Source organism: Apis cerana, linkage group LG3 (genome assembly GCF_029169275.1).
Source record: "Apis cerana isolate GH-2021 linkage group LG3, AcerK_1.0, whole genome shotgun sequence".
In the NCBI taxonomy this organism is placed as follows: Eukaryota; Metazoa; Arthropoda; class Insecta; order Hymenoptera; family Apidae; genus Apis; species Apis cerana.
The window spans coordinates 6,213,313-6,236,427 of NC_083854.1; the positions used below are offsets into that span (position 1 = coordinate 6,213,313).

At 37.8% G+C, this 23,115-nt stretch overlaps 1 protein-coding gene across 16 annotated transcripts in view; it reads left to right on the plus strand.

The window, feature by feature from the left end:
• LOC107997269 (RNA binding protein fox-1 homolog 2) overlaps positions 1–23,115 on the plus strand; it is a 299,964-nt gene that overhangs the window by 262,399 nt on the left and 14,450 nt on the right. For 10 of the 16 annotated variants that reach the window (XM_062072506.1, XM_062072508.1, XM_062072507.1 and 7 more), the window contains 3 exons: positions 15,130–15,283; positions 18,595–18,658; positions 19,830–19,856. In XM_062072506.1, the coding sequence (XP_061928490.1) occupies positions 15,130–15,283; positions 18,595–18,658; positions 19,830–19,856 (245 nt within the window). Of the gene's footprint in view, positions 1–9,466; positions 9,615–15,129; positions 15,284–18,594; positions 18,659–19,829; positions 19,857–21,282; positions 21,304–23,115 lie in introns of all 16 variants that reach the window. The other 6 variants (XM_062072516.1, XM_062072504.1, XM_062072505.1 and 3 more) reach the window with 5 other exon arrangements.

Here is a 23,115-nt window from a genome sequence, read left to right on the forward strand (position 1 = left end):
CGTAGCCTTAATTAGTTACCGCTGAGCGTGCAAGCACCGCCAGCAATTAGTAGTCACCCCCCTCGAAGGGGTGCGCTTTTTTGAAAGCTCGACAGATAATCCTTTCTCCTTGGAAAACAGACAGAAAAGGGAAAAGAAACGACGTGTATTTTCTTCTTTCGTAGCTGTCTTAATTTTTCTCTTTTCTTTTCTTTTTTTTACTTCTTTTTTCGTTTCTCTCTCTCTCTCTCTTTTTTTATTATTATTTAAACATCACGTATGAATCAAATCTTCGAGAAGAAGGGAACGTTGATTCCTTCTTGTTTTTTCCTTTTTTTTTTTTTGTTTTTATTTTTATTTTCACGGTTTCGTTACGTTGAACGAAAGACACCGGATAAACGGATCCTTAAGGGGAAGAACGGATTATTGCTCGCGGGGGTGGTTCTCGAGGATGGTGTTTTTCTTTCTCGATCGATCGGGACGATTGTGTTTGGTCTACGAACCGTAAGATCTCGCGAGTTATCGAACTCGAAATAAGTGGGATATAAGTAAAATAATCGTGGAGTGGATAAAGTTATTCTTTGATTAAGAGAAAGTAGGGAAAATGAAAAGCTGGGATCGATATATTATTCAAGGAAATAAGAGAAATTTGAAATTTCGCGATAACGCGATATTCTTTCGGGTCCATGCTCGTTTAATTTCGTTAGAATTTCATTATATTTATCTGTAAATATATTATCATAGTGTGACGAAAATATTTGATAACCAATGTTATCCAAAAATTCTAAATCTTGTTTTAAAATTTATTATTGAAAATCAGAAATTAAATTAGTGTAATCAACGTGATTTTAAATGGAAAAAAAAATAGGGAAACAATATTCTTATCGTCTCTATGTATAAACGAGCAAACACGTACATACACGAAGACAAAACACAAGTATACATTTAATCGCGATCGATCGAATTGAACGTTTTGCGTATGTTTTTTTTTTTTTCATCTCGATCTATATTAATCTTTCGATAGGTAGTTTGTTTTATTTATTTCTTAATCGTTCTTTTCGAGAGACATGTAAAAACATCATGTAGAAGCTCATGTTTTTTAATACTAACTCTTTGCATCTACTTCTTCTTCTTTTTTTTTTTCTTTTTTTTTTCACATTGCTAGGAATATATCTTCTGTCTATCTTACGTTTCATTCTCTTTTTTTTTCTTTGTCTATTTTCTTTTTCTTCTTTTGTTGAATGGTTTTCGTACGATCGTTATATTATTATTATTATTATTAATTATTATTATTATTATCATCATCATCGTCATTATTATAATTATGATTGTTATTTCTGGAACGAATCGTTTCTTAGTGCATGGATTATGATCGACACAACAAGCTGTGACGAGGCCCAGTTCAGTTTTTTGGAAGTTGCGAGTTTTTCGATCTATCTGTGTAGCGAGAACGTTGTATACTAATTGTTATTATATCCAGCAGAGAATGCATTTTGTTACCGCTTCAGGAACACGTTGGTTGCTCGTCAACGGCAACGAACTTCCGGTTATCGCACCTTGGAATTAATAGAGTCATCCTTCTGTTAATTGAATTTGAAACTATCTTGTTTGAAACGACGAAAGATTCCGAGTTCTATTTTTGTGGAATGACGAGTAGAATGAAAAATAAAAAGGAAAAAAAAGTCGATGAAATTTTTTGAATCAAGTTTTGTTTATTAATGATAGTTTGGATTAGAAGTTGGACGAATCTTTTTTGGCAAATTTCAACAAAATTTCTAAGTTATTGAAATACTTGGTAATAGAATTTCATGTATGAGAAATTGTTCGAATATTTGCTTAACAATATTAATATTTTACGAGTCGAAAAGAAGAATGAAAATACTCGACATTGTATATACGTGTATATGAAAAATAGTCGAAATTCCGTCGCTTTATTTCATAGAAAAAAATTATTCAAACATTTAGATAGTGGATACAATTTTTTTGTGTACCAAATATTTTTGAAAATACCATAATTTTCTATGTACCAAAAATCATACAGATAATGGTAAATTTTTTTCTACAAAATAAATAAATAAGCAAACGGATAAAATTTCGACGAATAAAATCGAAGAAAAATTTTAAATTTTAATCGCTCGTTCAACTACTCGACGGATATAAATTCCCAGGGAACAAATTATTAAAAATCATTTGAGAATGGAAACGAAGATACTCGGAATCTTTCGCATAAATCCAGCATCAATCCCTCTCGAACAACCCCGTACATCCTTCGAATCCTTTCGAAGTTGAAGAGGATCGGCCGGGTGATTTCTCCTCGTCGAGGAGAATGTGGTTGGACGAGCCTTCCAACCCCTTCGACGAGGGGGATAGATCAAAATTACCAAACCGTCCGACGATTACCATTTGCCTGGTCCCGGGAACGTTGATGTTACCACGCGTAATTGGCAAAGAGGAGTAGCGAGTAATCTACACACACCTAATCACTGTTGCTTTACTCGTGGCTCATGCGACTGTGGTTCTCTAGTGCATTTGACTTTTCGCCCCTGGGGCTGTGTTTCACGTCTCGATGTGTGTGCTCTGTTTTAGCTCTACTTCTCTTGCCACCCTCCTCCCAAACTTACCGCCTCCTGTCATCCTCCTCCCCCCGTTTCTCCTCTACCACCCTCTGTAAATCGTTGCCACGAATAGCGGTGAATTTTTTTGATTAGCTAGATTAGTTATTGAAAGAGAAAAAGAACAACAGGTTCGAGAAGGTTAGTCGATTGAGATTGAGATTGATCCGTTTGTTAGAGGATTGGAAATTTTTAATTGGTTGTATAGGATTTATGAGGTCTGATTTCTTTTTCGGTTACGTATTTTTCGAGAGCCAGTTTTTTTTTTGAGATTGCAAATAAGAATTAAAATTTATCAGAATTTGCAATAAAATATTCTATTTCTGGGATAGGAGAGTTAATACGCGTGATAATTAATTCGATGAGACGAAATCAATGTGAAATTTTAGAGTAATAAATTTGTAATAAAATGTTTTACCATAGTCAAGCTATAATGGCAGGAACAATGAACATTTTGAAATGAGATATTAATATATCTAGTGATTATATTGATTGCCAGTCTATATTCTCGTATATTTTAATAATTGTTACTAATTACTCGTCGAATTTCGTGTTTCTTATTATAATATTTTCAAAATTTATTTGAAAAAAACTGAAATCTATATATACATATATTTGTTAAATATTTGAACATGTAGTTTCATAAAATTTCGCAATATTGAACGCGAGAAAGATCGATATTTAACAATATTTAATTCTTTTTTTCCACTTCAACTGTCTCTTAAATTGATTTCTCGAAAGTAAATCGAAAGGGATCATCAGACGATTTTTCCAGAATTTCCGGTAAAATTCTGTTCGATTTTTTCAAAAATCACTCAGGATTCCATCTCACGTTTTAAAAAGTCTCCATCTCGATACACCAGGAATTCTTCACACTATTGTACGACGATTTCACGTCAAAAGGCGAATTGTTTCTTTTCACCGAGAGTTTTGAGAATTTTTTCGTGGATTCCACGGTGGCTTTCGAGAGAAATTCGAGAAGGGTTGAACCGCGTTGTATCGACTTATTGCCTTCCCCTGTGTGGAAACTCTCGAGGGATGTGTAAAGGGTTGATGGAAAGAATCGAAGGACAAAGAGCTGAATCACTCGCGCCGGCAAAGAAAAGCAGATGCTGGAAAGTAAACGAGGGTGGGATAAAATAATATTTGGCTACAGAGTGGAAGTATTAAGAGATTAAAGGATGTTACCCCGTGAGTCGAAAGAGAGGAATCAGGGAGGAGGAAAATTTATGAATGAAAATGAGGGATAAAATGATCTAGGAAAACATCGTTGCGTGAAATTCAACGATAGAAAAAGAAATTAATTTCGTGTGAAATTACAAACTGCATAAAAGTAAAGCTTGCAAAATGTCGCGCTACAAAGCTCGAAGAGACTCGAAGCTCGAAGTGAAAATTCCCAAGGGCGGAACGAAAGAGAGGGAAAGTGTAGCCAGGGGCGGTATTCGAGACAACTTGGGGGAGGGGAGGGGTCGAAAATCGAGTCGGTTCCGGGAGGAATCGACAGGAAAAATCGAGAGTGAAATTCCTTGAATTCGAACCGATAAAGAAGGAAGGACAATCTTAAAGGAGGAGTCTGAGAAATCATTCGGAACGTAGAATCGATCGAGAAGAAAACCAGAGAAGTCAAGTTCGGGAAGATAGAGGGAAAATAATCCCCTTGAGACTGATAAAGAAAAGAAAGGAGAAAAAAAACGATCGATTTGGGAAACGAATTGATGGATTGAAACGAATTCCAGACAGCGGGAGAGAAAGAAAGTGAAAGAGAGACGATGAACTTTCTTGAGAAAAGGCACGTGTGAGGAAAAAAAGATCTCGAGAGGATAAGGGGAGAAAAGAAGAGGGTAAAATGAAAAAAGTAAGAAAAAAAAAGAACGTGAAGAGAAAAGACAGAAAAATATATATATACATATATACACACATATATAGAGAGAGAGAGAGGAGGAGAGGAAGAGAAAAGACGTGGATCCAGGGGTGGATGCTGGCAGCAGCGTTTATTGATCGCTCGCAGCAACCCTGCCAGCAGAGCCACCCCCTGCACCCTTCGCGACCCCATCGTCGGGCGGCCAGCCTCTCTCACCCCCCACAGGCTTCTGCAACGCGCGCGAAAGCCTCAAAGCTTGTGCATCAGCCGGTAGAATAGAATTCAATCGTATTAATTACTCACAGCCTCGTGGATCGACGATGACTTTCCACGTACGCAAACTCTGGTGCATCAACCCTGCTGACTCGCCAAGCTTGATGGATGGCTTTTCATCGACTCAAGGTTACGCCAGTCTCGCCTATATACTATGGGGCGTGTTTAATGATTTTCCATCGTATCGTTGTCAGATCCTCCCTTTTTCGATGGGAAAAGAATGGGAAGTTTCGTGAAAAGAGTTTCGCTAATATCTCGACACTGGGATTGCTGTGGGTCGAGGAACGAAAGAAGAATAAGAGTGTGTATATATATAAAGTTTTGTGTACCAAGAGTCGAATAGTATTGGAAAAAGATATTCGAATTGAATTTCTTCTTGAAGCTATTGAAGTTTGATCTTAAATTATCTTTTAATGGATCTGTGCCAGCTGCTCCTATTTGGAACATTTTTTAATTATTTCAATTTCTTGGAAGAGTTACAAGTCCAATTTCGATGATTTATGAGACGGATAATTCAGATTTATATTTTTGTTTTACCAGAACTTCAACTTATTACTCCATCGAATTAATTATTAAATGAAGAAAAATTTCACGACATGGATATAATAATAGATCATTCGTGTCAAAAGTTTGAGTGGAATTATTATTCCAATTTATAGATTCGAAGATAGGGCGGGACGTGTAGAATCTTTTATTTTCGCGTTCCACGCGTTGATTTTGAAATTTTGAATTTTCTTTGTAATTTATCGCGGCGAGCCGCAAAGGGGCGGATTTCTGTGCACGCGGGGAGAATTCGTTGTCGCTTGCCTCGTTAATCGTCGTTGGCTTCGTCCAAACGAATCTAATAACAAATCGAACTAGGTATTTGCATAATTAATTACGATTCAATTCGGTCGGATGTTAATTATTTAATGTAATCGGGTAGGGCGCACGTGGTTGCCAACCAACGATAGAAATTTCATTGATTCCCGTCTGGCCGCGCTTCATTTGTCCGCTTAATAATTCAAAGGAAACGCTTCTGCGTCTCGTGTCGCGTTCGTGGTTTGGACAAAAAAAATACTAGAGAGAGAAGCTTAAAGGGGAAATACATGGACGAAAATTGGCATTCTTCGAGATATAAAAATTTCAGATTTTTAAACGAACATCTACGATATTTATATTTTGCGGTAAAATAATTCGTCGATTGTTGCAGTTTATTGTATTTGGTACAGAAAGTTTTTTTAAAAATTCTTGAAAAATTGATCACTAAAATTGCATTTCTAGTTATATTCGTTAAATTTCAACGTAATTCAAATTATTAATTCCATAGTTGAAAAAGTTTCAAATTTTGAACATTCTCTTTAATTAATATGTTGCACGAATATACAATATCTTGAATCGTTGGACTCGATGTTTATTATTTCTCAAAAATTTCTGGAAAATTTAAAACTATGCGCGTATTGAAAGATTGTACATAAAAATAATTTCGACTCGAGAGAGAAAGAAAAAAGGAATCGTGTTCCAATCCTTGTTGTAATCTATTTTGAAAGAATTACACTAGAACTTGGCCGATTCACCCCGTGGAATCAACGATTCAATCACATTAATTACCGAATTGCCACTCGAGGCGTGGCTGCAGGAAGCCCACTTGACGAGCACGTTACCCCCTCCCATGGAGTTTATAGGGACGAGCCGGAAACGAGAATTGGAAATTTCATTGAAGATTCTACGACGCGTATAAACCCCGTTACAATGGGTGAAATACTCTCATCGTATCTTACTACTCATCGAAGATCGACTATCAACGTGTACACTCATTAAATCGGATTAAACTTGGAACAATTTCCATGTCAAATCTACGGACAACTCGATGATAAAAATTCTCATTTATACACGTAGAAAGGACATAAATATCAACGTGTTATAAAATTTAATCGATAAGCATGCATTATACGAAATATCCCATTTTTAAATAATTTTTAATCTTTCATCGTTGGTGCCTATTTCAAAGGAATTTTAATTTGATTTCGAATTAAAAAAAAAAAAAAGAAGAAGAAACGAGAGCGAAGGAATTTCCGGAATCACGAAGGACGTGTAATTACGTTGATAGATAGGAAACGTTGATCGAGAACTCTGGATAAAAAAAAAAAAGAAAAGAAAAAACAACAATCGAACCGACTTTCATCACGAATCCGTGTCACTCGTGAGGATTGACGACGATAAATAAACGTACTTCTAATTAGTCAGTTGAGTCGTATTCGCGGAGTAAATAGACGGAGTATTGTCGCGCGAATAAATCAACGTAGACGGGAGGCCGAGTTAATTAATAATACATTGTCTTGGTTCGTCGAACGATGATCGTTATGGGGGTGGCGGAATTTTAATTAAAAAACTCTGGCTCTCGTACAAGTTTGCCTCTCGAGAAAGAAGAGGAGGCGATATAATTCGTATATAAAATTATCGAGAAATCGCGTCTCGATATATTGTGATCGATGGAGGAAACTTTGCGATTCGTTGAGAGTTCCAATCGGGGAAAATCGATGTGAAATATGTAAATATAAGAAGTTTCGTGGTAAAATAAAAATATTCGGAGAGAGAGAAAGAAAGATTTCGATATATAAAAATTGAATAGCTCGTTCTTCTTTCTTACGATTTCTTATAATAGATTCTGGTTTTCTCTTCTTTTTTTTTTATATCGTCCTTGTTCCAATAAAGGAAGAATATTTCGAAAAACGTGAGATGGAATTATTAAAATATAATACAATCTGTGAAATATAATATTGAATTTTTCCCTGTTTATTAATTTCGATTTATTACAGAAGATTATAATTTGATTCATTACATTTAAAATTTCAAAACAAAAGTTTGCCTAGTTATTTACTTCTTATTTTATTTAAACATTCGTTATTCTCTTTAAAACTTAGGTTGATTGATTTTACTTCATTATTTTTCCATTCCTTTTACATTTCGATTAAAATTATATCCAATACTAAAGGAATTACGGAACAAGTAATATTTATCTTCGAATAAATTTGTTTATCATCTTACTCGATATAATCACTCGATATATATATATTTTTTTTTCATTTTTAAATAAAGATTGCTCGATCCTCGGAGAGGATTTCATTTATGAATCGAATCGAGGGAGGAATATAACGTTACAGGGAGAAGGATGGCAATGCGATGAAGGGAAAATTCGTAATTAAACGGGGATACCGGAATTTAATAAATCCATATTCGTTGTTCCCTAACGAACCGGAACTTTCCCCCGTTGCGGAACGCGGACCATCGGGAGATCTGCATGAAATTTGAATATACGCGATTTCCACGATGGCGTTAATCTGTTTCGATATTCGGTTACTCCGTTTCTCCCGTTACCCCATGCTGTTGTAATTCACCTGGGCGAATCTGTATTCGGGGGACGGGGTATTGAATTCCTTTTGTACGTGAAACCCCTTTCTCGCTGCCATTCCGCAATTCGGCGATAACGATATCGTATTTGGTCACTGTTCTGCGAGATTATTGGTTCGATTCAATCCTTATTGTCGGATATATCAACTTGTGTCAGCTATTTCTGTTGGAATATCACGAGGAATGATTTGTATAGGTATATAGTCGATAAGTGTCTTTATTTTTAGAAAGTTGCATATTATCTTTTAGGAAATGATGTGTGCGTTATAAAAATTTTTTCTCTCTCAGTATTGGGAATACGAATAAGCGTTTTATGTGAAAATTTCATTAAAGGGAAATTGGTAGAGTGAATTTTTTCGAATCGATATAATTTTTAGAATGAATATTTTATTAGAAAAGAAGGGTTCGAAATAGACACTAGATTCGTTTCGTTTGAATAAGGATGTAAGAACAGGATTGGGCAGGATCGATAATTGAATTATTATTTTTTTTTAAAGGGGAAGAAACGAAAGAACAAACTAGACCAAAAAATTATATATCCATGAAAAGAACTCGCTAACTGACACCGAGAATGCCATAATCAGTGAACTTGCCACTACTCGATTGATTCACGATCGTTTCGTTTATTGTCCGTGGCTTGGATTTAACGAAACGTATATCGATCATCCGACCAAAATCATTTCCAAAATGATATTTCCGTGTCACGGGCAATGAACACGCATCCTGAAACAGATACTTTAACGACAAGCTGCCATTTTCAACCCCTAATCGTCACTGTGGATCAGTCAACTTTCTATTCATCCGTATCCAACGCAATATAATAGTTTGTCTAAAATATCAATCCAAATGATCAGAATATCAAAATCAGAAACTCTGGTACAATTGGCACGGATATAATTCGACCCGATAACTAATCAGACGTATTAAATTGTTCCGGGAAACCCTACCAATCAATATATACATATTATCTCCGACATCCAATTACTATATTTCCCCTTCTCCTTCTCAACAAATCACGCGTACATCCAATAATCCATTCGCAAGATTATCAAAATTCAATACCCAATTACTATAATTCCTTCTCTCCTCTTCCTTCAACAACAAATATATACATACATCGCGATAATATCGATCCTCAAAATTATCAAAATTCAACATTCGATTACGACACGATCCCCGACAATCTTTTTCCTCATAATAAATCGAGATTCGATTATCCAAAGATGCAAGAGCAATGATCCACAGATTCGAATAGGGATTGGCTCGGACGTGATGCGACCGACAATAATAATAATTCGTAAGAAGGATATATAGCACGTGCAATAGAACTAACAGTTTCTGACAAAAACAGGATACAGGTTGCCGGCCATGCCGTGGAGCTGGCTGGGGGCGGCGGCGCCATCGGCAGCTGCAGCTGCAGCGGTCGCCGCAGCCGCGGTCACCCCATCCCCTGCAGCTGCACCGCTCGTCCTTGCACCCAGGGCGGCGGCGAGACGAAGGTACAGAGAGAGACGCTTTCTAAAATAATCCAGGCCGGAAGTGTGACGCGAGATCGAATCTCCATCACAGCACGTCACCGCCTCCTTATCGACTCTCCCCCTTTTCCCTTCTTTTTTCTTGTTCTTCCTCGCCCCTCTAACCTGGTTTCTTTTGGGCTCAAAAAAAAAACGGTTCGCGACTTTTCAAAGAGTCGAGGCCGTCAAAGGTGAAAACGAGTGTCTCTTTTGTCGGCTGATGATCGATACTGTGTTTAATCGAAAGTTGGAGGGTTATTATTAGGTCGGGAAGAACGGGTGGGATGGAGGCAAGATTGACGGATCTGGAACGTTGTGTAATTTTGTGGAACTACTGTGAAAGGGACGAGGCGATAGATTTATCTTGACATTGGGACTCTTTTTGTATCTATTTTTCCATTTGATCGGATATGAGATTTAATCGAGACACTTTTTTTCGCTTGACGAAACTGTGAGTGAGTGAGTGAGAGATTGCTTTTTTCTTCTCAATTCTCCAAAGAATCCTTCTTCAAAATTATTAAGAATAAGGATTTCAAGAATTGATCGCTTTCCATTCGAACAATCATTTAATTAGCGATTAATGATCGACAAGGGACGATCGGACGGTTGAAAGGAATTAATTAAAAAGGATTATCTTTTTAATTACACGCCATTGGGAATAATTGAATCTCTCATTTCCACAAAATTTCCACTCTTATCTCACATACCTCACCCGTTTCTCACCGTTTCATTTCATATGGTTAAACGATTTGACCATTCACTCGCCAATATTCGAAAGAATATATTTGACAGAAGTTATCGAATTAAGAGGCAATCTCTCTCGAGAAAATTCATCGTAACTCATATCCCCCTCCATATTTCCCGCCCCAATCTTTCTCTTCCTTCGACGTGTCACCCTCTCCCCCATTGCGCAACGCGGACAGACAATAACGAAGATGCGTTTTATCCGGAAGGGGGGAGAAAAAAAAAAAGAAAACGCGAGATACACAGCCGACGAGGGGATCTTCGAGTTCGAAACAACGAGACACGTCGAATATACCGGAAGCGGCGGTGCTGTTCCATCCTCGTCACGACTGCTCGTCGAGCACCACCGTTTCTTTTTTTCTTTCTTTCATTCTTTCTCTTCCTCTCTTCCTTTTTTTTGTTTTTTCCTCCTCAACACCCTTGCTCTCTCTGGGGCACGCATTATCGATGTTCCTTTCACGTAATTAGCGAATCCCACTCTCGCCATTTAGGGCGACTTTACAAGCGCGACGATTATCGATCTGTGGTCGAGCCTGGATTTTTTCTTCCCTTTTTATTTTTTCATCCCCTCTTTATTTCACGTTTCGCAACATATCAAAACCCGTTTGGAATTTTAATAAGGCAAATCTTAATAAGATATTGGATAAACGTGCACAATGAATCTTTTTTTTTTTTGGTCTTGCTTTTTATTTTCATTTATAGGTTTTTATATTTGCGCGCAAAACGAGGATGGGGGGAAGGGAATATAATTTTCGCGAAAATTGAATTCTTTCTTGAAATTTTTTTCGTTATTGGATATGAAACTTGTCACGGCCCGTGTTTATCAGCACGAACCTCGGCCAACATCCGATCGTTAGCCGATTAATTAATTATCGTTAATTGGAAACGTGCACGTCACGGTGAAATCCGATGAAGATGGGCCCTGCGAATTTTGAATTTTCGCCCGAAATTCCTTCCCCCGAAATTCTACCGATCTAATAATCTTGGCGTATGATTTCGGCGAAATTAAAGAGAACGAAGAGATTTAAGAAACAAGAAACAAGTTCCGGATACGAAACGCGTCCTAAAGATGAAGATACAATTGTTTAAGGTAAAAAGTATCATTGTGCACACGATTGCTTATTAATCAAATAGAATCTTAATTGATATCAACTGGTAGATACAGTTTTCAGGCTAATTTTCCATTGGAAACTTGAATCCCCGTTGATGTTGAAACGTTTCTCTATTTTTCAATAATTTTTTTTTTTTTTCTGTATATTTTCTTCGTTTTCTAATCTTTCCAGAGAATATACGGATTATCGTAAAATACAAAAAACAGCTCAATAACGTGAACATGACATCGACCACCAATTGAACGCTAAAATCCGAAGATCTAATTTAATCGCTTATTTAATAAATTCGAAAAATTCCAAAACAAGCAATTCAATTCACTCGAGAACACAACTTTTTCGACCGCAGATCGTGTCGTGTCACGCTGTTCGATTTTCTTGTTTAACTCCCCACAATCCCAAACCAATGTGTTTTTGGAATGTGCCTGCTGTAAATGCATCACGCTCTAGTCTTGTTTTTCTTGACGCACCCAACTTTGTAACCATAAAATAGAGCCGGATCCGGCTGTAATTGTAACCATCCAGTCGATCCAATCGGTCTCGTTTTTTTTATATATATAACTTCCGTTTGTTAAATCGCGCTAACCACACGTGCGACACTTGCACGGTAGTTGATTGTTTAAATAATTATTCCGTTGTTGTTGTTGATTGTTATTGTTGTTTATATTGTTGCTCGTTTATATCAAGTTTATATTAGCCTGTAACCAGCTGCGCAAGTTTTTCTCTCATTTTTGTAACTAATCGCCACGGGGGACTCTGTCTCTTGAAGAGATTTGGAGCGTTCGAAATCGTGTCGGGTGAAATAATAATAAATTTTGCGGGAAAATTAAATCAAATTAAAAATTCCACTATTATTATATACATATATATATATATATTTTTTATTAGACTGCAGATGTTTATGCATATGGGATTTTCCAATTTAATCGTTGATTTTTAATAAAAATAAATGTAAATTCTTTTAACAAAATATCGATCTCTCTTAAAACAGTAACGTAATTACACAATTACAGTTCTCTTCCCGATACACGATATCGTAATCGTGTATCAAATTGTTACAAAAAAATAATATATGTATATAAAATACTATAAATAATCCACGAAGGACATTTTTGCATAAACACCGGTCTAATCGATATTAAAAATCGATAAGAGAGAAGAGGGGGAAAAAAGCTTTCTCGAAGACAAAATGAAATAAAGATGTCACACCAGTGACAACGAACTTAAATTACATTAACTTAAAAAGCGCTAACCGAAAAGCATTTCGCTTTGCAATTCACTTTTACTCTCTCTCTCTCTCTTTCTCTCTGTTTCTCTCTCTATATATACTTCTCTCGTAAACGACACGATAAAGAAAGGATCGTCGCATAAAAGGAACAATAGACGCGATTCACGCGAGCGCTCCTTGATCTCTTCGAGGCGGAAGTTGAACGTGGACCACGCGGAAGCGTAAAGGCACGGAGTTAGAGTTGAGGGATACGCACACACGGTGACGGCGCGGACAAAAGGTAGGCAGAAACATCAGTTTTTATTGCTCCAATGTTTGGATCAAAGGAACGAGACAGAGAGAGAGAGAGAGAGAGAAAGAAAGAGAGAATTTGTCTGGCGATCAATCGAGGGCCGGATACGCGGACGATGCAGCCATTTCCGGGCGCCGAAAGAGGCGTCGTCTTCGAAGTGGGAGTTCCATCAGCGGAACGAGCTCGCCGATTTCTTCCTAATTGTCGCTCGAACAATCGACCAAATTTCTCGTCCGTGGTCGTTAAACACCGAAAGCTATCTATGCTCTATATCTTTTAACCAGAGGATCGTCGATTCAAGGGACTTTGTTCCACGATATCCGAGTGATTTTATTTCTTCTCATTCTCGAGGATCCTATTTCTCGACGAGATTCGACCAGTTTCTTTGAATTGTTTTGTCAATTCGAATTCTACTCTTTCTTTCCTTCACGTGTATTCTTTTACTTTGCTTGGGGATTAGAATCTTTTTGTTGGAAATTTTATTTAGGATCTCATAAGAAGTCGTGGATTCTTCGATTTTTTGTTTTTTTTTGGTTTTCTTCCGAGATCTTCCTAGAAATTGTTGTAAATCTTGATATCTTGGTATATTAAAAATTGTTAAGTCGAGAGAGAAGTAATAATCTTTTTAAAAATCGTGAAACGATGTAAGAAGATATTTTCTCGATAATGATATTTGGATACAAATTGCTGCTCCGTGTGTTTGCAAACATCGTCAGATGCTGTAAATAGCTTTGATGGTAGAAGAAGTATCTGTCTCAACGATGTCAAATACAATTTTGCGAAAATATCCGTCCAAACATCTCGTTCGAGGATATCATTTGTCATCAGAAAACAAATTCTTATCTATTAATCCATTTCTTCGTATTCTTCAATTCCATTATCCTTATTTACGTTCTTTTAATTCCATTTCGTTCAAAATATGTTTCCATCTTCGTTTATTATTGATTATTGATTTGTTTTGTTTCGCGCGTGTATCGTGAAATACTTCTCTAAAAGTTTTCTCGTCGAATAAGTTATGCTCAGGTATGCGAACAAAATTATCACGGCACAAGGCAATAGGGTGCAGATTATAATATTTGTGAGTAGCATACACTTAGGTGATTTATAAAATTGTTTCATCTTGTTCCACCAATTTTCTATTCTTTCTTCCATTTCTTTTTTTTTTTTTTGTTTCGATTCCGTTAATTGAGATAATTCAAATTTAACTCATCTCGACTCATTTGCTTTTCAATTTCATTTTTTCAAGATCGATTTCAGGTACAGTTATTCGTAGCTTCTGATAAAGACGGTCAAATTATCATTCCAATTACATCGGATGAGTTATTTTGATTATAAGTGGTTCTTGGTTTCTCACTTTTCTCACGAATCTTCTAATCTCGATTTTTTCTCGACTGGATCGATGGCCAAACCAATTTTCTAATACAAACTTCTCGTTATTTATCGCAGAAAACACGAGGATTCCATACTTTCATTCTCGTTCCATTATTTATCCATTCGCAATCTTCATTTCAAATCCTTCCAAAACGCGGATAAGAGATTAAAATCAGTGCGATAATTATCGTTGAGGGTGCAAAAGATGCAAAAGTCTCCTCCAACGTGTTTAGAACTTTCCAACCCTCTTTCCAAGTCCAAGTCGTTGAAAGATCCTTTTTTTCGTGCCCGTTCGACATCCTGAAATTCGTTTCTCAACGTGAAACATTGTCTCAAAATACAATCCTCGGCAAAAGAGAAAAGAATAGGAGAATATCGCCTTCTCTATTTCGAAAAACTCGTCTCTCGTTTTCTCTTCCATTCGAGACTCACCCCTCCGCGATAAGAGAAAGAAAAGAAAAGAAAATTTGTCTCGTCCTCTCTTCCCTTCAAAAATTCCTCCCCACGAAAAAAAACTTCGCGGCCGAAAAGAATAATTCGTTAGGGGAAGAAGAATATTTCGTCTCGTCGTCGTCGTCGCCCCTCTCTTCCTTTCTGGAAAAAACCTCCCCCACGAAATTTCGCGAAATTTAGAAAGGAGAGGAAGGAGAGCAGCGAAGCGGCGATGGCCGGCAAGGAGAACTCACCGACGGCGTGAGAACACGGTGCGAAAAGGTAGGCGAGCATTAGCATGTGTCTTTGTGCGTGTTGTTGCAGCCGCGGCGCTGAGAGGAGTCGCCATCCAAAGGGGACGAGTGGGCGCTGCGAGGGCGGCTTTCCCGACTAGTGCAGCGGCATTGGCCCTCGCGAGGAACCCGGGGCCACTCGCAGCTGCGGCTGCGGCTACGGCCCTGCATCCCTTCGCACCTGCGTAAGTAGACCTCGACCTGGTGTCGTATGCTTGCTACGCACCGATGGAAATTTCTCTTTTTGATATTTCTCTCTCCTTCTCCCCTTTTATACGCAGCGAATCTCTTGATCTTTGATTCTTCCCAATTGCTGGATGTTGCGTGCTGTCATGGCGGAATTTCGAGTTTTTCTTTTTTTTAAATAAAAGGAGAATGGGGTGTGGATAGAACCCTTTGTAACGGGATTATTTTTATTGATATTCTCGTTCCTTAAGAGTTAAGAGTGAGAAGTAGTTTCTTTATAAAATTCTAGTCTGTGAGATTTAATTCATTCCTGTTTCGAAATTATTTTCGAAACAGATCTTGAATGGAGAATCAATCGAGCACAATTGAATCGAAAATGGCGGAAAATATATCGCCTATTCTACTTTTGTATTGTATTAGATTATAACCCGGATTCGCGAATAATGATCCTTAACTTTCTATTCTCCTTTCGTGAATGTTCCATTGTCCCAACTTCTCCTCTCGGTGTACAACCGCATTTACTCGTGTTAAATAGATGACCTAATACGTTTAGTCCCGCGAAATTATTGAATATAGAGGATTCGCGTTAAAGAGCAAGGCAAAGTTCTCGGGACACGAACTCGCGGCTCTGTTGCAAAGTAGGAAAGTTGACTTGGGTTCGAAGGAACGGTTTAATTGGAGCCGGGAAAGTTTGCAAGTTGAAACAGTTGCGTGACGAAGTTTAAGAGATACACGGGTGTAAGCCCGTGAATGAGAGGAGACTATACTTCACCGGGCGTTCAGAGAATCAGAAGAAGTCGTTCAAGTGTTTGTCCCGACACAAAGGATGGGAATAACCGTTCGTAGCCAAGTTCGAGTTGCAGCAAATTGTAGCTCTAACTTCTGTGTCGTTTCTGAGAATGTTGTTCTGAGAGAACGGAGAATGTAGTTGCCACCTTGTCACTTCAAAATATCAACATTTCGTTACGGCAAATCCCTTATCGTCTGAAACGAAAAGAAAGAAATGAAAAATCGAATCAAAAACAAAAAAAAAAATCGAAATTTAATAAAAACTACTTCGCAACAGATCTGCACGAGATATTATTGTACACGAGATGAGATCTCTCTCCCTTCTTGGCTAAAATATTTTTTAACAATGGACTCGCAACGAGAGGTCCGATAATATTCAAATCAGTGATCCGAATTCCTCTATATATATATCGCGTCCTACCGATTCTTTTCGACCAACGGCCGCGATTCCGCGTGGAAATTCACACTTCGTTCAACAGCTGATTCAGTTTTTTCGTTTCGCCGAGCCGATCGCCGAACCGCGAGAAATTCCGCCAATTTGTCCGCCGCGGATCATCGAGTGTCATCGAGACCAAACACGCTTCCAGTTGCGACCAGCATGCGCGTGCAAGCCTGCTTTTCACACAAATCACCAGCATGAAACGATATAACCTTTCCCTCCGAACCAACCACGAATTTATTCTTCCACAGAGAGGGGATCCCTCGAATATTTGGTCTGTCTCCGATCGATTTATCCCCGACGATGATCTTTTCTTTTAAAGACGTGGCGGGATGATCGGTGGTTAATGGGGGAGGATTTGAAACTTCGAAGCTTCGTAAAAGGGGAAACCGTCGTGAGAGGTTACGGGAGGAATATCAAAAATCTGGATGGATCGTTAAAATTGACGTGATGTTGTTTAACTTGATCGAGATTTTCGAATACTCGCTGATATGTTCGTGTCGTTTTTTTTTTCGATCCTTTCGAGATTAAATTATTCAAGGAATAAGAGAAAGATTGATTTGTAACAGTTAATTATAGAGATTTTTTTTATTGTGAAAGGAATAAGAGATAAGCTAACGATATAGTTGTTCAAACCGATGATACGTTGTCCCAACATTGTCTTGGAAGAATTAAGAAATGAATCAATTAAATGATTCTTCAAGTTTTTTTGCCAATAATAATATCGACGAGGAGAGTTATATTGAACGGTCCCTAGATTTCTCAGTTGATATATCGGAACCCCGCCACCAGTTTTTCCCTGTCGAAGTGTAGAAACTCATTCGCGCATCGATAAATAGCTACGTACATGTATAGCCGTTAATTAAACAATTCGACACGACGGCGCGCACCAGATGAAAACTGGTGATGGAAAATTGCGGGGACCGCGGATATTTCCGCGTTGCGACCATATTTCCCCGTCGATCAATCGCAACCAGTTTTATTACTCATAAATAAGGGTGGCCATTTGAACGCGTTGAAATCGTTTGTTACATATCGGGTCTTCCTCCGATCCACCGATCATAGCGCGACACGTTTTCACGCGTGTGGAAGGACACGCGCGTGATTTATGAATTTTCGAACGACGAAACGGCGAGAAGTCGTGATAACCGGCGACGAATAAACTCGACGGGCGGTGAAAATGATGAACGAGGGGACGATTTTATCGCGATCTTTTTTCTTCGATCGATCCACTCGCGAAAGAATATTCTCGTTTAAAAGAAAGAAAGAAAGAAAGAAGATGTATTTACAAAAACTTGGAAACGATGGAGGACGATCTTTATCGCGTGGAGATTTGAAAAGATCGTTCGAAACATGGAGAAATACGAATCGGGGATCTCGATACAATCGTGGAACGAGGAGATCGATGAATAAATATGTCAGATATAAAAGATGGCTTCGACGAGTAGAGAAGCACGCGCTTCGGTTTCGAAATTTGATCGAAACGCGATACTTTGATCGGGGAAGTGGGTGGAAATTGATCGAGTCGCGGAAACGGTGGAACTATTTCTCTCTGCCCCCTTCCTCGAACGATGAAACGAAAAAAGTCAAATCGATCGGTGTTATTCGTTGCTTATCGAACTCGAAGCATCGAGTTCGAGGCATATCGAGCGAAGTATACGTAATCTCTCGAAATGTTGTATCTCGCGAAAACGATTCTCACTTTATCGCGAACGTTTTATTTGCAGATGAGAGCGACCAGTTTCTTTTTGGCGGAATGAAGACGAGTGTTGCCTGCGAAAATGAATTTCATTAATATTCACTTTCGTCAAACATAGCTCGGTATTAAATGCTGTGAATGTTATAATTATCGAAATCTTCGCAAAAGAAAGAATCTTCGTTTAGAAAAGATGAACAATTTAAATTTTCTTGAATTATCGAGTAATCGTAGTAATCGCGAGGAAAATAATTCCACGAAAAAGTGAATAAAACAAGAACGAAGAGAAATACGAGGAGGAAAGGCCAAAAAGATACTGGTTGGCGTAGAGGTGGAATTGGAAAAAGGAAGCCAAAACTAACATTCGTGATTTTTATTTTTTCCAGCGTTTATTACGACCCGTTCCTAGCAGCACACGCGGCGACACAGGATCCCAACTACAGGCTACAGGTGAGACACGAGATTTTCACTGATTTTCCGCCGGAAATTGTCGCCGGTGCTCTGTTTCCGGGGGCTCGAAGCGGCGACGAATGAGTTTTTAATTAAATCGAGCAATCCCCCTCCCCCGGCCGGATTGAAACATCAGCGCGCTTAATCGATCACCTTTCAGACGTTGCCGGCAGATTATCGGGGATTAATTGATAAACGAACGGTTGATCGTTGTTTGTGCGAATTTTCCTTCCATGATCCGAGCCGAGGCGAAGAGAGGAGAAAATTGAAGGAAATTTCAGGGTCGCGAGCGACGACCTGAAAAATCGAAATTATCGATCATTTTCCACGCTTGGAATATTTTAACGTAGTTAATGTTTGGTTCCATCGAATTTTTGGAATAGTGATTTAACGTGTGACTGCCACGGATGGAAATCGATGACCTACATTTAACGGTCACGCCGTTGCAAAATGGCCAGTAAAATTTAATGAAAAATTATGATTCTTTGTATGATGTAATAATAATTTAAACTATTCGATGATACGTTGACATTAATTATATTTTTTGATAAAATTTTCCAATTATTATTTCCTTTAATGTTCCATGAGCAAAATTTTATTTCTTTTTTCTTTTTGTTTATAGTATTTTCCTTGTTACTTTTTTTAAATCCTTTTGTTATATTTTGTTTATAAAATTAACAATCACGTATTAGCAAAATATAATTTTCAAATTTAAAGTTATCGTCAAAGACAATGCAAATCCCAGCATTCCACTGTAAAAATAGCCTTTATGCTCGGTTGTGAAACGGTTTCAAACAGGAAAACGGTGTTTCCACGTGATACAATGGAAAACCGTCGGACGTTCTTACCCTTTCTAAGAGGGTTCATTGTTGCCTCTAAAAAAGCTGTCGTTCGATCGATTCCCAGCCATTCGAAACGTCGTCCATCGCGTCCCGGAAACAGAGCACACGATAGATATCTTGCAAAAAAGAAAAAAAAGAAAAAAAAATAGGAAGAGTTGAAACAAACAGCAACAACGAAAAACAAAATAAAACTAAATGTAAAATAATAATAATAATAACGATAAAAAGAAGGGAAAAAAAGATTTAGAAAAAGAAAGAGATGTAGAACAAAGAGAAAAGAAGGCACAGAAATATTGACTAAAGTCTGCAACTGTTCCGGACCCGTTTAGCTGGAATGGCCTCAAGCAACAGCTGACGTTAGTTGACACGTTTTGCCAGGCTTGCACACATGTGAAACGCAGAGAGCCCGATAACAATTACGCCATCCCTATCTCGTTTCTACGTTCTTTCATCTGCTGTCATTCTCGTCCGTTCTTTTTTTTTTTTTTCGTCGCTCGCCTGTTCGTCCATTTCTCCTCCTCTTTCTCTCTTTTTCTCTCCTCGTTTCCACCCTCTCTTGTTTCTCTTTCGTTGCTTTCCTCCGTATCGTACCGCGAAAAATCCACGGCGATTCCCTCGCTCGGACGAGACAGAGAGAAGAGAGGAGAAATTATGAAACAGAGGAGGGAGAAATTGCAAAAGAGCAGACACAGGAAACGGGTAACGACAGATATCGTTTTCGAGGTTTCGAACCCCCTTCTCGACAGTTCGCCCGATTCGCAATCAAGCGAAATGAAAATTAATTTCGAACAGCGCGCCAACTGTCCTTTTGTTTCGTTACAAAAATCCGAGCACGGTAATATGTAGATATAGAAAATTCGAAACGAGAGAAGGTTCGTATTTTTTTTCTCTCTCTTTTCTTTTTCCTTTTTTTTTTTTTTTTGGAATTATTCGATACGTTTGATTTGGAAACAGGAAAGGATGGGGTGAGATCGTTGCTCTTTTGCGATTTTGGAAAACATTTTATACCTCGAAAATTCGATGATACTTCGACACGTTCTGGCCAATTTCGTTTAAAAATTCGATGGTTTTAATATTTCGGATACAAACGATCAAAATATGTGGTAGAGTTCGACTAATGTTTGAAATATCAGAGATTCGAATTTTGGTCAAACGTGTCATTATCTTCGATCACGAAAACGTGAAATTTATCTCTCTGAAAAAATTCTACTGTCCCGTGATTGTTCTGGCAAGAGACATTTTTATCTTTATGTAGAAAAGAATAGAAAGAAATGTAAAATGAAAAATTAATATTCTATACGCGAGGGAAAAAAATTTTTTTCGAAATATTAAAATATAATTTAAATTTATTAAATTTAAATTATATTATTAGTTTTTCAAAATCAACCCCGCGAGAAAATGTCTCTTCCGAAAATCGCATCTTATCGCGTCGTGCGGCATCTTGTTGCATTTTGTCGCCTGATTTCTCGCGTCCACTCATCTTTCGCCTCTTTCTTTTTTTACATTCGCTCATTTTTCTCACACATTCACTAGAAATAAACCATGAACACGAAATCGATTTTGCCCCCACCGAAAGAAAAGAAAATTAAACACAAACGAACATACATGGATTTGTTTCTAGGTTATGTTAAACAAATTAATTATAACAATATTAAATGATCAACCAACGATATCAACGATTCCAACAATTCCTCGTTTAAACGCGATGTCATATAAAATTGCCCATTTCTCTCCGCCCCATCTGGCCGGAATTTCTTTTCAGGTTTGCCGTTTGTGTTTCAGGCTAAAGCACCCGCCCTGGAGGTAGGAATTTTAAGGGTCCGCCCTGAGTGAACTTTCTTCGCCCGTTGTTTGTCTATTTTTTTTTGTTTCTTTCTTCTTTCCCTTTTTTCGTTTTTTTTTTATTATTTGTTATTATTATTTTTGAGTAACGTTTGTCCCCTTTTCTATTTTTTTCTCCTGTCTTTTTCTTTTTTTTTTTTTTTGGTAATTTTTCTCATTTAGACCTGGTCGACCAGGAGTGCTCACCGATCGTCGTACCGCCATTTTGTGTATCCGTATCACACTTTTATTTTCTGTTAGAATGCCGAAAACGATTTTCCCCTCTTTTCTTTTCATCCTTTCCCCTCTTTTCTTTATCTCAGATTAAATTAAATCTATTCTTTACGCTTTTTCCTCTGTTCTGCGCATCACCCTCGAATGTTTAATATTTCCCTTTTTATCTCTTGTTTTGAATCAATGTAATGCATGCGATTGGTAGTTTTTGTTTCTAATTTTTTTCTTCTTATTATTATTATCGTTTCTCTCTTTTTTTCTTTCTCCCCCCTTTACTCATTAGATTTTTTAATATTCTGTTCTTGGATTTGTTGATACGCTTTCACGTAGACATACGCGATTTATCGTACTATGAAAACATCTAGAGTACATAGGAAGTAATGTGTGTATTATATATAATGTGTTCATCGAAGAAAAAAAAAGTTTCTCGCCGACGACTGCAATTTTTCAGAACAAAAATCTCGAATTATTGTTAATCAATACTCGACGATATTTTATTACTTTCGAAATGATGCAGAAACATCAAAAACACGCACGCACTGTTTCCTTTTCATTCTCTTCATTCTTCTCCTCCCACCTACACTTTTATATTCATAAGACACTTCAAAAAAAATTCTCCTTTTCAAATTTTAAAGTAAAATCGAAATTATAACATAAGTGTTGAAATTCCAATTCGTAACAACGATATTTAAATTGCATTACAACACAACATGTTGACTTTGTTGCCATTAATTTTAAAAATTGTCAAGAATCGAAAAGATCTCTCCCTGTTTCTGCATTCTGCATCCCTCCCCCCACTAACACGAAGATCGCCCAACGCTGCAATGGCTGCTGCAATCGGTGAGCACTCCGCAGAGCCGGCGAGTATCTTAGAAAGAGTTGTTTAGCTAGTTTAGAATTGCTACCAAGTTCAACCCAATCCCCACATCACACCCCATGGCAGACGGATTCACCCTCCCTCGAAATTAGTTTCTCCACCGGCGACTTAATCGAGAATATGTTAGCCACCTCCGCCTCGAGTTTGCCTCTCGAGGGGGTGGTTCTCGAGCTTTTGACGAAAACTGGCGCGGATGTAGCGATTGTTGAAATTCCGGATGCTCGATGACGTCTCGAGTGTCTAGTCGAATAAACTCTCATCCTCGTGGATTCGATTCTCGAAACGTTCGAGCCGTTCAATCCTCGAGAAATTCCACATTTGCACAATTAAAATTTCGTTACTTCTGCAAATTTTTTCTTTTTTTTTTTTTTTTATTTTTTGGAACCCATCGGTTAGTTAATTTAAGTTAATTCGGTCGGTTTTGTGGAACAGTTTTGGGTTTCGTTGATAATTGTTTCGAGCATATCGATGACCACAGAGGGAAAGTTATTCATGTTAGAAACATTCCACCCACTTAGTTCACCTCTCACGTGTATATACGTACACACACATACGTAGAATCTATAAAGTTTCGAGAGAATTATCAGATTCTTTTTAGTAATTTCAATTTTTGTTTTGTGTAGTGTACGTGTTTTTTTTTTTTGTTTTTTATTCACGTGTACATAGGAGGCATGCCTCTTTTC